The 15,361-nt window shown below is 42.7% G+C and overlaps 1 protein-coding gene across 1 annotated transcript in view; it reads right to left on the bottom strand.

Moving 5' to 3' along the window:
* Positions 1-3,290: 3,290 nt before the first annotated feature.
* The window catches only part of LOC138964571 (probable serine/threonine-protein kinase nek3), a 32,103-nt gene continuing 20,032 nt past the window's right edge, over positions 3,291-15,361 (bottom strand). Inside the window, exons 3-9 of the mRNA XM_070336562.1 lie at positions 14,869-14,995; positions 13,421-13,545; positions 12,750-13,106; positions 11,668-12,174; positions 10,203-10,347; positions 8,796-8,913; positions 3,291-8,347 (exon numbers count right to left, since the gene is read on the bottom strand). Coding sequence (XP_070192663.1) covers positions 7,346-8,347; positions 8,796-8,913; positions 10,203-10,347; positions 11,668-12,174; positions 12,750-13,106; positions 13,421-13,545; positions 14,869-14,995 — 2,381 coding nt within the window. The 3' untranslated portion in view covers positions 3,291-7,345. The remainder of the gene's footprint in view (positions 8,348-8,795; positions 8,914-10,202; positions 10,348-11,667; positions 12,175-12,749; positions 13,107-13,420; positions 13,546-14,868; positions 14,996-15,361) is intronic.

The following is a 15,361-nucleotide window of genomic DNA, read 5'->3' as shown; positions in this document are numbered from 1 at the left end:
GAAATTTAAGGTGACACAAAGAATCGCGTACACTTTTGGAATAATGCTGAAACTTTTGAGTGCATTCTTGTGAAATTCTCAGAATTATTTGTTTTTTTCATGAGTCAATCCCTTAGAAATGGAGTAACAAGTTCACTGGTCTGAACATCTGAATTACTTCCGCATGCCGCCCGGATAAACACAGCAAAAGAGTTTACCAAGCCCAAAACATGGGAAAATGACGATCAGATGGTCGTAGTCTGACAACATTCTGCACATCACCGGTGTCCGGGTGATGGTGGAAGACACTGGGCCAGCAAGCCTTTAAAATGAATATCACTCGCTACAAAACGGTTCTCAGTGGAACCCCCCTTTTAAGACCCCCATTTAAGACGTACTCCCTTTTAAGATCTTAGTTTCCCAGATGTTTTGTTCATAATTTGTGACCCTCCACCACGAAATGAGTCGCATGTCACATCGCGTGGTTCTGCGCTAGGCTTAATATATTAAGTCCGCGGCGTGTCCGGTAACAGTGTGAGGGTCACCTTAATCACAGGCTTATAACTCAAACAGTTTTCGCTCTTTTCTAAAACGGTTTTCACCACTGGATAGAGCATAAAAAACTCATTAGGAAAATGTAAAAATATGAAAATCATGCAAAGGTGACATGCGACTCATTCCGTGGTGGAGGGTCACAATATGCTCTGTAAATTTACCCCCATGTTCGGGCCCCTCCTTTGTAAGACCTGATCTCAGATTTGTGGAGGTCGTAAAAGGGGGGGTTCCACTGTACTACACTTCAAACACTTTGTGACTTGTATGGCTACCTAAACAAGAAATGGAGTGAATGGGCCACAAGAAAAGGATCTAAAACTTCAGGTGGTAGAGTACGAGATGGAATTACAGAAGGGAGAAAACTCTTGCATTATTATAAAATAACACTGAACTGTTTAGTTATGTCCCTTTATTGCAAGTTGCTGTGCAGCTAGAAACTACAGCAGTAGCATAGGGTGTTTTTTGGCAAGATTTTACAAGGTTTTCATTGATAGACATGATGTTGACATCGATCTACAAGATTTACATACCTATACATGAAAAATCTTGATAGGCTGGTGTTGAAGTACATGGACACTGTATGTAGTAAAAGTACAAAACAAAAATAATATTTTATCTTTCAGAAAATGAGAATTCAACTTCAAGCACTAAAAAGTCATAACAATTATTTTTTTTAAGTAAATAGATCAATTAAACTGTATTATTTACTCTCATTTAACACCTTACATGCCGCAAACATTTTTTGGGAAAAAAAATGTAATGTCTTGTTAATGCCTCATGTTCTTGTCATAATTAAGCCGCATACAACCCAGAGAAGATGTGCAGCCGTTGGTGATATGGAATTGGCCCAGGAATTATGAAGATGTGTTGATGACAACAAACAGGCCTGCGCACTAGGGCGAACATGAGCATTCCCGGGCTAATGCTGTGGTCTTGCAATATTTGAAAATGGCTGTCACAAATTCTGAACTTCTACAGAAATATAAAACATGATAGTGTTTTCCTTCTTAATTGTACTTTTTCTCATTTACTCTCAGTTTGTGTGTAATTTTTCCTCAAAATCGCATCAATTAAACTTGAATCTAGAAATAATTTAGTGAAATTAGTATATGCAAAGGTTTCTTTAGAAACAAAATAATAAATAGAGGTCTCAATCTATTTTATTCTTTCCAAATATCTGCTTTTTCTAATCAACAAATCTGCATATCAGATTTATAAAAAAATATCTAAAAAACACCATCATAATGATAATCATTCTCAAAACGAATTGTTTAAACTAACAAAATGTAATCGGACTATACAGATATGCTGAAAAGTCATCCGAGATTTACAAACCATCTACACATAATGAGTAAAGCTTCACCACGATTCAATGAAAATGCTGGTCACAAGTGATTACGACTTCGTACTGCGGGTTTGTATTGTAGGCAGCCATGCCGGACAGTTTCAGGTAGCAACAATTTTGTCCGGATAAAAATTGGAATAAAATACCAGGCAGAATATGATATGACAGGACATATGTGGACAAACAAAGTTTGTGGATATGAAACGCTTAATCATGCATTGCATTTAAAGCCGAATAGCATTCCAACTGTATGTGCATGCGTTTCGGAAAATCGCAGAAAAACCTACTTTCGTTTGTCTGCTAATCATTTCCGATTTTGCTGCTGCGCTTATTGCGCATGCGTAGCCAGTCTTCCGCAGCGTGTTGATAATGTCTATTTCATGTACTCCGAAAGTAAATGATCACTTTAGGGGAGCGTGACGACTACATCTGTCCATTACTTAGCGTGTGCGTGTGCGTGTGTGTGTGTGTGTGGGGGGGGGGGGGGGGGGTTAAGGGGGTGGGGGATGGCATTGTTCCGAACAATTATGTTTTTGTTGTTGTGTGATTGTTTATTTGGGCATGCTAGCTTGGTGGTTTGTTTGTTTGGCTTGATGTTGTTGTGTCCGGTTTTGTTTTATATTGTTTTGTTTTGTTTTGTTTGTTTTGTTTCGTTTTGATTTGGGGTGTGTGTGGGTGGGGTTTTGGGATGTTTTGTTACCAGTTTTGTGTGTGTGTGTGTGTGTGTCAGTGTGTGTGTGTGTGTGTGTGTGTGTGTGTGTGTGTGTGTCAGTGTGTGTAAGTGTGTATGTGGGGGTGTGTGTGTGTGTGTGTGTGTGTGTGTGTGTGTGTGTGTGTGTGTGTGTGTGTGTGTGTGTGTGTGTGTGTAAGCGTTGTTGTTGTTTATTTGTGGGCTTGGTGTTCTGTTTGTTTGGGTTGATGTTTTTGTTTGTGGGTTTGTTTAGTTTTTATTTGTTTTGTTTTTGTTTTTATGTTACCGGCTTTGTGCGTGCGCGCGCGCGCGCGCGTGTGTGTGTGTGTGTGTGTGTGTGTGTGTGTGTGTGTGTGTGTATACAAGTGTTAACCCGCGTGTGCGCATGTGTGTGTGGGTGTGTGTGTGTGTTTTAGCGTTGTTGTTGCGCACACACACACATACACACACACACACACACACATGCACGCACGCACACACGGGCAAACACTTGTATACATATTCACATACACACACACACACACACACACACGCACACGCGGGCACGCACTTGTACACACACACACACACACACATACACACACACACACACACGCGGGCACGCACTTGTATACACACACACACACACACACACACATAAATAAACTATATAAAAACAATTTTAACAACAAAAACAACAACAACATTAAAAACAACAAAAACAACAACAGCAAGGACAACTGAATTTTTAAAAATGTAATCCTGGTTTACGTGATTTTATGTTGTGCCAATAAAATGAACAACATGCAAATCAAAGATTCAAACACTCAATTACGCAAAAGTAAAGTTTTTGGGTCTCTGCATAATTCACTTTTATTGAGTGACGAACGGTAAGCAATGCATGTTGTACTTGTACTTAAAAGAAATGTAAAACAAACCAAAGTGACACCTCTGTCAATCTGCTCAATGAATTCAGCAAAATGTCCGCTCTGCACAAAAGCAGCCAGGATGCTGTTACCTCGTGTAAAAGCTTACATAGATGTATAGTGGTGAACATGAATGTTTACACGCGAAATAAGTTACATCTTAAGTATCCTATCCTCATACACTATTCACAACAACCTAATCACTGATCCTTACGGAGCATACTCGAAAGAAGCATGGAGTGTCTTGATGAAGTCACGATTAATGCCCGTAACCTTGTTAATAAAGCAGATTCTTAAAACAAACAATGGCTCCCACTTTTGGTTCGTGCACGTCAGACCCGCTTTTACTTTGTATCAGTAACTACTTCGGTAGCGGATGAGCGTTACTGCGAAGACTTGACTTTTCAATCAGCCCGCCGTTGTACGTAATTTGCTTTCGAACTCCACACGCCGTTCGCAATCCTTGTTGGTCAAGCAATAATCCTCTCGAACCAGAGACAAGAAACCTGTCCTGTGTTGACAACTCTTCGACAAGCGCTTAGAACTGTACACACGGAATACGCGCTATTTAAGCTTCCTATTGATTGAAACCCAAATCTTCCATTAACCGTTGAGGGGTGTTTTATAGAAGGGATTGGTGATATTGAAATCTCCCTGCTTGTGTGAGAGTTGGCTTTGATGCTCTCGGTGTCTTGTGTGGGAAAAGAAGGACCTTTACCTGGAGTTACGCTTTGTGATATGCCTAGCTGGATAAAAGTTACACTGTAAAAAAAATTAAAAAAAATAAAATAAAAAGACAAGCCGCGTACAAAAACAAAAACGCCACTAAAGTCTTATACACAATCATGCGTCAATAAAAGCAACAAAGAATGTCACTATGCATCCAAGCGGCGGGACTACTTCTATACATACCGTATGTCAAGAATCTGTAAATAGGTTACGGACTATATTGTCGCATGTCACGCGCGGATAGATGGCAGGCGAATCACGGCTTGGCGGGAAAAGTCATGTGACGTGAGCGAGCCTAGCTGAGAGAGCATTCTTCGAGCAGCGGACGACAAGAAAGGTCGTGCCGCTAAAAGATAGCCAGACGTGGCTATAGTGAAATAGCCGGTAGTAGTTGTAAGTAGAGGACTAGGCTTGCTCTGGATATAGACAAGCAATACACGAGGTAGAAAGATAGCCTGTGTATTTACTGTGCTGAAGAATCACCCTTTTATCTGTGAAGCACAGAAAAGGGTTCCCCGTGCGAGATCCCAGACACTGGTTGATGTGCACTGTGGCGAGATGGTACCGAGATACAGAGGAACCTGGATGGAAAACCCTCCAACCAGATGAACCCAGACCTCTACGAAACCGGAAACCTGTATCCCTATACCCCATACTTCCCTTCCTTAAGCCAATCGCTGGTGAGCAAACTGGAATCAAGGCCGCAGCGCAAGGAAGAAACCCTGAGATAATATTTTTGCCATATATATGAATGAGTATCAATGTGATGGATGACTGATTTAATGAGATATAAATAATGCAGAACTAGAAAATTGGTGTTAGTTGTTTTGTTCGTGTGAACGCCACCTTCTGGAGTCTTTTGTGTTGCATACCCTTTTTCTAGTCCTGACACCGTAGACACAGTTTTGTGCGTGTTTTAACACTTATTCCCCCCTCTGCTTCTTTACCTCTGTAAACTTGTAGAGCTAGTTATTTTTCGATAATGACCCAGCAACCAAACAAATAACCACCCAGCAACAGCCTCAATCCTCGATAGTGCAATGGGTTGAGAAGTTGTTCTGTTTCGGTACTACTTTTCGCGACTGAAAAGTTCCGAACGCTCTAATGTACGAAGTATACATCTCTGGAGCAAACAATACAAACATACCGCATTTAAATTAACAACTACAGGCCTGAACACATGAATCTCCATATAAAATCCATGAGTTCGGTTGTTTTCTGAATCTAGATCTGCCGTGCTCAAACGTTCATCACAAGCAATTTCACAAGGCAAGTAACTCATTCTTTATCTAGCGACAAGAGTTGTTCCCCTTCTTTTCACTCAGTTTCTTCGACAACAGACTGCAATCCGATGGTCAGTTTTCAACAATATTTCATTTAATAAACAGATCACACGCAACCAAATGCACACATCTCATCAATTTAAACAACATAAAGCGGTTTCATACACTATTTTTCCCAGAAAACTGAACTTCATACAGTTTTTAACGTTGGAACACGGGTGCAAAAGTTCGTCTGCTAGTCCCATTTGACGAAAGAACATTATCCTAAGCGATACCAAAACATATACAGAACACACAATATCTGCCTTTGCCGCCACAGCAGAATAACAGCATATCTGTGTACTTGATTTTAGTCCAAAATAGGAAAACTGACAAGAAGTGTTAACAGAATGGAATGATTTGCACGGAACTATACAACCGCGCATTAATCGATCGCCTGCGCAGGTTGACTGGTTGAGTGAATAGGATTCGATCAAACTTTCGCAAAAAAACCTCCTCTTTTCTTTGAATAACTGAAGAAAGGAGGAATAAAGAGGTTACACACCTCGTCTCAGTGATTATAAAAAATAATGGTCTCAGTTCGCGGTCATGAAAAAGCTCGCTAAAGCTCGCATTTTTCATGATCCGCTAACTTCGACCATTATTTTTAATAATCACTGAGACTCGGCATGTAACCTTTACTTATTTGCTCTTTATTTGCAATACAGTTCGTCCAAAGTTGTTTAACTCCAGACCACTTATTTTTGCTCCTGTTTTTCTGTAACACTTTCTAAAGTCCAAAACAACTCTTCTTACTCTAACTGTGCTGTACAATGTCAATGTCTTTTTATCGCACATCAATTCATGCTCCTGCTTTCCCATACACTTTGTTCATTTATTCCACAGATCACTTCATCTTACATCTTCTCTCCTGTGCAAGCTGTCCACATATTCCTTTCAAGATTACTTTGTCCTTATCCTGATCCCCAGTGCAGTCTGTCACCTATTTTTAATCCAGCCAAATTCTTACTTTTGCTTTCGTACTACAGAGTTTTCACAAGTCTTTCCTTCACATATCACTTTTTCCTAGTTCTGCTATCTCTGTGCAAGTTGTCCACAAAGTTCAGAGTCCCAACAGACTTTCTCTCGTATACGGTTCTCTTTCCTGCACATTTCAGGACTGGTCCAAACTCAGAACTCAAACCCATTGTTCAGTTGCAGACGTCCGAGGTACACACCCCCAGGTTTTTAAGCCACATGTCATCCATATATATTTGTCAACCGTTGAAACTGGCGATACCATACGGCAAGACTTACTATAACGTAACTTCAGCATAGTTAGGGAACACCGGTAAGAATCGCCTTTTTCTTTGTATTGTTGAAGCTATAAGCGAAGATATGGCAGCTGTATTTGTGCAATGCCATGCTAAATATCACATGGGGCTCTGGCCATTTGCGCTTTTCATCATACTGTTGTTCGTCATTCGCTAGGCCTACAGTCCTCTCCTCGAAACTACCGTCGTTTTTCGCAGGGAACGTGCTTGCAAGGAGTATTTATCATTATGTTCAGGCGTAGAAGCGACCATGTCCTTCCAAGGACTGAATCCTTAGGCGGAATTACCGCAGCGTCCAGCATCAGTCATAGTTTTTCCTAAGTCGCAGCTATCTTTCTTGATGATGCGGGAGTTGAGATGCCAAGCATTATGAACTTGCACCCTTTTAAGATACCACAGTTCATCCTACGACACGTCTTCGTGGGAAAGAACCCAGACTTTCTGATTGTGGCACATGGCATGAAGTAGAGAAGAACTAGTTCCTTACAAGGCTCGTATCCGTTGGTAGAATCATTGCAGAGTCAAGCAATCAGTCATTCTACGCTTTAAAGTCGCTGCTGTTTTCTCGGTGTTACGGGAAGCAAGTACCCATCATTGTCAACTTTGGGACTGGTACTGGTCGGCGTCGGCGGTTTCGAACCCTCCTGCGAGGCGGTAGTCCTGCTGCTACTGTTACTGCCTTGGCTCTGGTCTCCAATCCCTGGACGACCGTTGTTTGCTCTCACAGAGCCGTACGGTTCGGAGTAGACATCCCCGCCGCGAGGGCTTTGAAAAGTGACCGAGGCCTTCACATAGTTGGGGTCCGATTCCGTCCTGGAGACAGTCGACGAGTTGCTCTTAATTGATGCGTTGCTTGGCTTCCCTTTAATTTTCAGCGACGTGTACAAGTGCGACTGGCTTGGTTGTAGGCGAGGCGTTTCGTAGAGGCTGGCAGAAGGGGATGTGGTGTTGACATAATTCACGTTGCCGGTATCCGATGACAGCGTGACCTCAGTGTACGCCGCTCCAGGTCGAGGCGGTGCAGCACCCGGTTTGAGGTTGTAGTACTTGTCGGAGCCACCACTACCAGTGTCACCTTTAGCTGAATCCGTACCATCCATGTTGAAATATTTCTTAGACTCTTTCGTTGGCCTCTTTGAAGCATCACCACTGCTTGACGACGATTGACCAGTCACGTTCTTAGCAGTCGCCACACCCTCCATGTTGTAGTATTTCCCGGATTCTTTGCTGGATCTCTTTGCGGAGTCGCCACCAGTTGCTGGTGCAGAGCCGACTACGCCACTTGCTGCTGTAACGGAAATGACGTTTATAGGAAGTGTATTCTGGGTAGAAGTAATGGCCAACTCGTCCAGGGAGGCGTAGTGCTGACTGTCGTCGTCTCGAAAAGATTGCTTCGTGGCCAGGCTGGATTTTCTGGAGGACGGAGGTGTTGTGTAACGCTCCGCCCTGGCTTTGTTGGGAGGGTTCTCCACTTCGCTGTCATCGTCGTCGTCGTCATCGTCCGATTTCTCGAATTGATCGTCTGCGTCAACAGCATCTATCACAGCCTGCCAAAGTAAAAAAACAAAACAATCAAGAGTTTTGCAGTTGTTAACAGAATACATGCATGATTTCTTGGCGTGGTGGTATTTAGTGGTTCAAAATTAACATGCAAAAGCCCTTCATCTTTTAACACAACACATCTAGATTTGTTTCTCTTTTTTGTGCTACCACTTCTAGCGGTTTCAACCAAAGTAACTATTCGAAGTATTTAATGCTCACAGAACTGCAGCCATTCCTAAAGATGACATAAGCACGCAGAAGAAGACAAAAAGGGAGAAGGGGACAATGAACAAAAGGAAGGGGAAGCTATAAGAAAACGCGACAAACTGGTGACAAATGTGCTTCTTTCGACAATTTAAAAATTAATCCAGCGACAAAATACTTAGCAGAGCATTTATTCCATATCTGCGGCAAACACAGTGCAAAGCTGTGCGCAGACAACTATGCACTCACCTTTCTGGAGGACACAGAGGGGAGAGGTCTGGCCTTGTAGTGCAGTTTACTGCCCAGTACTCCCCCGCTTGACGTGTGTTTCCCTGCCACCACTGGGTTCACTGACACCTCCACTTCTCTGAAATCACAACATGAAGGTTTTTTTTTTAACTGAAACAAAAAACGTTTGCTTTTGGTTTACACGGACGAGTATCTACGCCGTTCTCTAAAAACATAGCATAAGGTTCGCACTGATTTCATTCCACACACACACACACACACACACACACACACACTCACGCACGTCTGTGTTTAAGTATGTGTTTGTAGGAGTGTCAGTGTAAGTGAGTGAGTGAGTGTGTGTGTCTGTCTGTCTGTCTGTCTGTCTGTCTGTCTTAAGGCGCTGTGGAACACGGAGTTTGACTGCTACAGTGGCCGGGTAAAAAACGGCCACTCACGTCAAATCTCACTTTTGCAAACAAAGCAAATCACCCAAACGAGTGTACGTGGGAGTTGCAGATCACGATCGGAGAAAAAGAAAAAGAAGAAGAAGAAGAAGACGCGTTTCGGGGTAGACAGCGTTCACAGCTCTAGTATTTTCGTGTTTCCATAACCCACCGAACTCCGACATGGAATACAGGATAATTTCCGTGCGCACTTGGTCTTGTGCTTGCGTGTACACACGAAGGGTGTTAAGTTACTAGCAGGTCTGCACATAAGTTGACTGGGGAGATTGGAAAAATCTCCACTCTTAACCCACCAGGCGGCAGCGACCGGAATTCGAACTCACGACCTCCCGATTAGGAGGCCGACGTCTTACCACCACGCCACCGCGCCCGTCCAAAGTGTCAAGAGAGTGAAAAATGACGACACTGCACGTGATATAAAAAAAATCATCAGATGCACAATACAGTTTTTCCTGTGCAATTCGCCCACTATGATTTCTTCCACTTTCTATGTACCAAAGCTATAACTCACACTGGCTGCCCTAACATATGTGCATAACGTCCTTTGGGTTTACCATTTGAAAAGTCGTACTGAAATGAAAACCGCAGATGCAAACTTGTTCTTTTCTTTATAATCTGAGTGTGCAGGTTATACATATTCTTTATACATGTACAATCAAAATAAAATGTGAAATAGATAATTACATGAATGAATAAGTGAATACATAAAAATAAAATAAAATTAGTGTAAAGGTAATGCGCATTTTCTAAACCAGTGCGCCGATGACTGGTTTGCTGCTGAAAATTATTAATTACTGGATGCACAAACCAGAATCTCTAAAACTGCAGCTCTTTATGTTGAACGGTTGAATGTAAGGTCATAGTTATTACACGGTTACACAAACGCACTCTCCAAGGCCTCGTCCGCTCTTCGCGAATAATTATAATCAGAGGTTCTCCACTATCAATGTGCTCTTCTCACCTGTGCTTTCTTCGCCGACGTCGTCGTCGAAAGAGAAAGAAGAGCCAGATGAAAACGACAGCAGCGGCGACGACGATGCCGATGATGACTCCCGCTATTCTCCCACCTCCTATGGAGGTACTCCCTCCCTCCCGTGTCTCTGTCACTGTGCAATGCAAAAAAGTCAACTTAGAGTCCGAGTATGTGACCTCAACAAAAGGATACAACTCAAAGCATTCCTTAGACCTAGGGATACTCGCAGAAGGGCGTTAAATGGACAATGGAGTCGAAGTAAAGGAGGGTGCAATATAGGACTAACATGCAGAGAAAATAATTTCAGATTTAGATCAAATTGATTTAAAATGTTATCAAAAGACTGACAGAAGTTACCATTGTAGAAAACAAGATATTATACGAGAACGAGAGGATGACGGAATAATATTAAGAACATTTGACAAAATTAGCAGACACAGCCAATATACTGACCTTAACCAACAAACAAACAAACAAAAATACAAAAACAAACAAACACACACACACACACACACACACACACACACACACACACACACACACACACACACACACACACACACACACAAAAGAAACAACAAACATGCAACTATCAATCAATCAATCAATATGAGGCTTATATCGCGCGTATTCCGTGGGTACAGTTCTAAGCGCAGGGATTTTTTATTTTTTTATTTTTATTTTTTTATGCAATTTATATCGCGCACATATTCAAACAAACACAGCAAGCAAACAAACAAAACAGAAACAAAAAAGTAACAACAATAATAACAAAGTCTAATGCAAGCTAGAATTTCTTTTTGGCTGCCAAAGTTATGTCATATGAATACGTCACTATGAAAACCTGAGTTAGTTAATATTATAGGGACACTAAACATACGCTTCAAGGAGTGACGGAGGACAACTATGAAGATGTTTTAATACGACGTAATTCATCTAAAATTGGTTTACGACTAAGCCAGAAATAAAACAGGATTCAGAATTCATGAGATAGATGTATGCCGAGGCTAAAATCCGGAAGGGTGACTGAGTACTTGGAGTTGAGGTCAAGATACCATTATTTTGAACTGAACTTTAAGAATATTTTAAATCAAGAAAAGTGCAGAACTTTGATAAAAACGCAATTTCACAAGTATTGTTCACATAAAGCAAGTGCAGAAAAGTTGGCATTCTCTTTTGAGAAGTGAAGCAAAGGAATTCAAAGAAACAAACAAACAAGCTACCAACAACAACAAAAACCGGCTCTTTCCACTACCGCTGGGTGAGGCAATAATTTATAATAAATGCAGGTCTACGTGTTGATTTTCAACCCTTTTTGAAGATTAGGCCGAGAATAAAACAGAATAAGATCGATGCTAAATCGGCATCGTATGACCACCTTGGTGCTCGCGACAAGATATAACACAACAACAATGAACAAGCAAATGAGTCGCTTTATCCGTATCAGACTCACAGTCCTTCACGGCATCCTGTGTGGAAGGTGCGGATGTCGTTCCAGTGTCTGACCCAACCAGTATCCTCGTGAACTCCTGCGGTGTCGTCGTCGTTGCTGACGTCGTCGATGGCGTCACTGACGTCTTCGTGGTGACCTCGACCGCTGGCGTCGTGGTTGCTATCGGAGCCGGTTTGGTCGTCAAATTCTCAGGTGTGGTAATTTGCACCACAGGTGGAGCAGGTTTGGGGGTTGTCACTATCACAGGTTTAGGCGTAGTTCTTTTCGTGGTCGGTCTTTTGATGGTCGTGGTGGTGGAGGTGGTTTTGCGGGTGGAGGTGGTTTTGCGGGTGGTGGTGGTGATGGTAGTTCTGCGGGTGGTGGGTTTTGGTGTAGGTGGAGGGGGAAGGGTGGTGGGATCGGGAGGGGAGGTCAAGGGGAGGATCAGCGGGAAGGTAGAAGGTGGGAGTGTGGTTGTCGTTACTGGGTCTTCTGGCACTGGTGGACGGATGGAGTTCTGCAGCAGACCTGTGGAGAGATGCAATCATCAGTTTTTCTATTTTTGTTCATTGCTTTCTACTATTTGTTTTGTCTATTGCGGTAAAAATGTTTCTTTGAATTCTGAATTAAAGTCTATCGGAAATGAAGGATTTCGAAATGTCTGTTTAAGGACATGTGTTCTCTTCAGTTCAATTAGAGTGCAGCATTTGTGACTTCGAAGTTTCAAACTACTTTCCCCCAGACTCATCTTTTGAGGGATTCAGTTTATCTGAGAGATTTTCATTTTAAACATCAAGGATGAAGAGGCGTTGGTGATTACTCTCCTTAAACAACCCAAACTGATGGCTTTTGAAGCAATCAAAAATCAATCAAGACTATTCGTAGAGCTTGTTCAGACACGAGAAATAAACGTTATCCAATACAGTAGAACCCCCCATTAAAGACCCCCCAATTAAAGACATCCTCCCTTTCTAGACCTTGCTTTTTCAGATGTTCCGTTCATAACCTGTGTAAATTGGCCTCCATTTTAAGACTCCCTCCTTTTAAGACCAGATTGTCTCAGATAGTTGGAGGTCTTAAAAGGGGGGTTCCACTGTACTCACACTGGTGATACCGCCGACGTACAGCCGGGAGACTGGTCCGACGCAGACTGGTCCGACGCATCATCAGTCGCAACCGCTGAGCTTCCCTGGACACCGTCACCCCGCACTGCAAGGGTACACATCTCCGACACTGGCTGTTGGGTCTGGGGGCTTGAATGTGGGGGATACCGGACTCTACCATCTGTTCCATGGCCTCCTCCATCTCCTCCCCCAGAAGTCCCGCATTGCTCATTGCTTGCAAGGTGCCGTACCCTCGTCCCGTGAAGTGTGGCATCACCCAGCTCAGCATCTCGGTTCGCATGCTCTGACGGTACTGGCACACCAGAGCTCGTGTACTGTTGTAGGTGCAGGTGTACTCTGGAAAATGATTTGGATTTGTGAGATTTAAAACAATTGTTGTTTTATCGTTGTGTTGAACAGTTGGTCACACAGACATGCTCGCAAACACAAGACAGCCAGACAGATGGACTAGCTATATATAGTGTTTACGCCCTCTTAGGACCAATTGGCATATCTTGGGACAGATAGAGTTAATTTGATATGCATCCCAGCAAGGCACCCTAACAAATAAGTGTAACAAATAAATACATCAATTTTATTTAAAATAATCAACGACGTTAAAATCACATATTATCTCAAAGAACTGTTTGTGAACAGCCCTAGGAACTTACGTGTGGTGGTGGCGGCAGTGACGAAAGTGACGTCAAATTTGACGCCGTCAGCACGATCAGGAAGAAAGGACGGGGGAAGGGTCAGCACGCACTGTGTGTTGTTAGTACACACGCACCTACTGAAGCTGAAAAAAAGATTAATGGCACAGTAAGCCTCCCGTAAACCATCACAGATACTGTCAGGCTTTTACACACAGAACAAAAATCCTTTCATTTACACACCCACCGCTTTTGAACATCCTAGGTGCCCTCCGTAAAGAGCGAGCACTTTTCAAAGAATTTATTCTTGCGTGGTTTATCTTACCCCTGAGCCATTGCGAACCCGTGTGATCCAGTTTCCTTTTTTCACAATGTAGTCGTCAGTTTGTGATTTCAATGCGACTCGCTGTAAGCTTATCTGCAATAGCACGTTATCGTGTACCTCTGAATCTAAACGCAATAAACGGCTGCAATTCACACGAACTAGAGCGGTGACAGTCGACTGTTTAGAGGAACGGGCGCTAGGCACAACCATCGTCTGCTACGAGAAAGACGGTTTGCGTGACACGTTTCCGGGCTTTTCTTTTTTAAACTTTCAAAACTTCGAATTGTACTGATCTTGTCTTGATGAAAAAAGAATTCTTTTATGATTTCTTCTTCTTGTTGTCGTTCGCTGTTAGATCGTCAGTCCGGACTGCAGGGCGAAACGTGCTGTCCTCTCCAAGACCTCTCTCGGGCCGTATAGCTCCTTTTGTAGCGTTGTCTCCTCTTTTATGATTTAAGAATGTTTGTGTAACAAGCTGTCAATTTATTATCTAGATTATAAAAGTTAGTTCCAGCGCCAAAACGAGGCGCCTGATTTGCCGATCAAACGGTTCACGAAAATAAATTCTTTGAAAATTGCTCGCTCTTTACGTAGGGCACCTAGGACGTTGTTCTCCAGCGGTGAGTGTTTAAACGAAAGGGTGTTTGTACTGTGTGTAAAAGCCTGACAGTATTTGTGATGGTTTACGGGAGGCTGACTGTGCCTTTAAAGCATGCGTAAACAATACAAATCAAAACTGTTTGGTGCGGACATCAAGTGCAAGTCATGGAAGGATCGTGACTTCATTTGTGTGTGTGTGCGTGTGTGTGTGTGTGTGTGTGTGTGTGTGTGTGTGTGTTTGTGTGTGCGTCCGTGCGTACGTGTGTGTGTGTGTGTGTATGTGGTGTGTTGTGGTGTGGTGCGAATGTGTATGTGTGTGTGTATGTGTGTGTGTGTGTGTGTGTGTGTGTGTGTGTGTGTTCTCTTCCCCTCTTGCCCACTCTCTTCTTGGCTAATATCCTGCTTTGCAGAGGTACATGCTATGATTCATAGACAGCAGCCAACCAAGAAAATCGTTTTCAGTAACATTGATAACATAACGTCAACAACGACATACAAAGAAAACAAACACAAAATACCGAGGTGTATGAACAATTCTTTTTACCTTTCAAGACCCCTGCTGAAGTCAGCAGATGCGTTGTGGTATGACGCAGGTCGGTACTGACGTTGCACGGGGCACTGGAGTTCCCTGATGACGCAGCATGATGACATCATAGAGTTCATCTGATTGCCTGGAAGACAGGAGGGAGCTACATGACCTCAAATTTGTTCTGGAGGCAAAGATTTCATCAAAAATCCAGTAATTTTCGACGGCCAAAACAAACTTTCTGTTTTGAATGTGGCTGAGATGTCGCCATTGCTAACAAAAACATGTCGAATGAATGACGACAGAACGCGTTATCAAACACAACTCTCCAAAATTTGATTTCGTTGAAAAGAATTGAAGAGATAAACGAAATATATCATGACCCAGACCATGTTCTAATGTAGTTTTTGAAACCTGGAAAGAACGTCCATGTTCATGGCATCCTCCAGATTCCGAGTCTGACACAACCGTCGTACGAAGAAGAAGAAGAAACCGCTATGTATCATTTGAC

This window comes from Littorina saxatilis, linkage group LG4, assembly GCF_037325665.1.
Source record: "Littorina saxatilis isolate snail1 linkage group LG4, US_GU_Lsax_2.0, whole genome shotgun sequence".
Lineage (NCBI taxonomy): Eukaryota > Metazoa > Mollusca > Gastropoda > Littorinimorpha > Littorinidae > Littorina > Littorina saxatilis.
The sequence above is the reverse complement of the archived record's forward strand: the minus strand, read 5'-3'. Positions and strand labels throughout refer to the sequence as shown.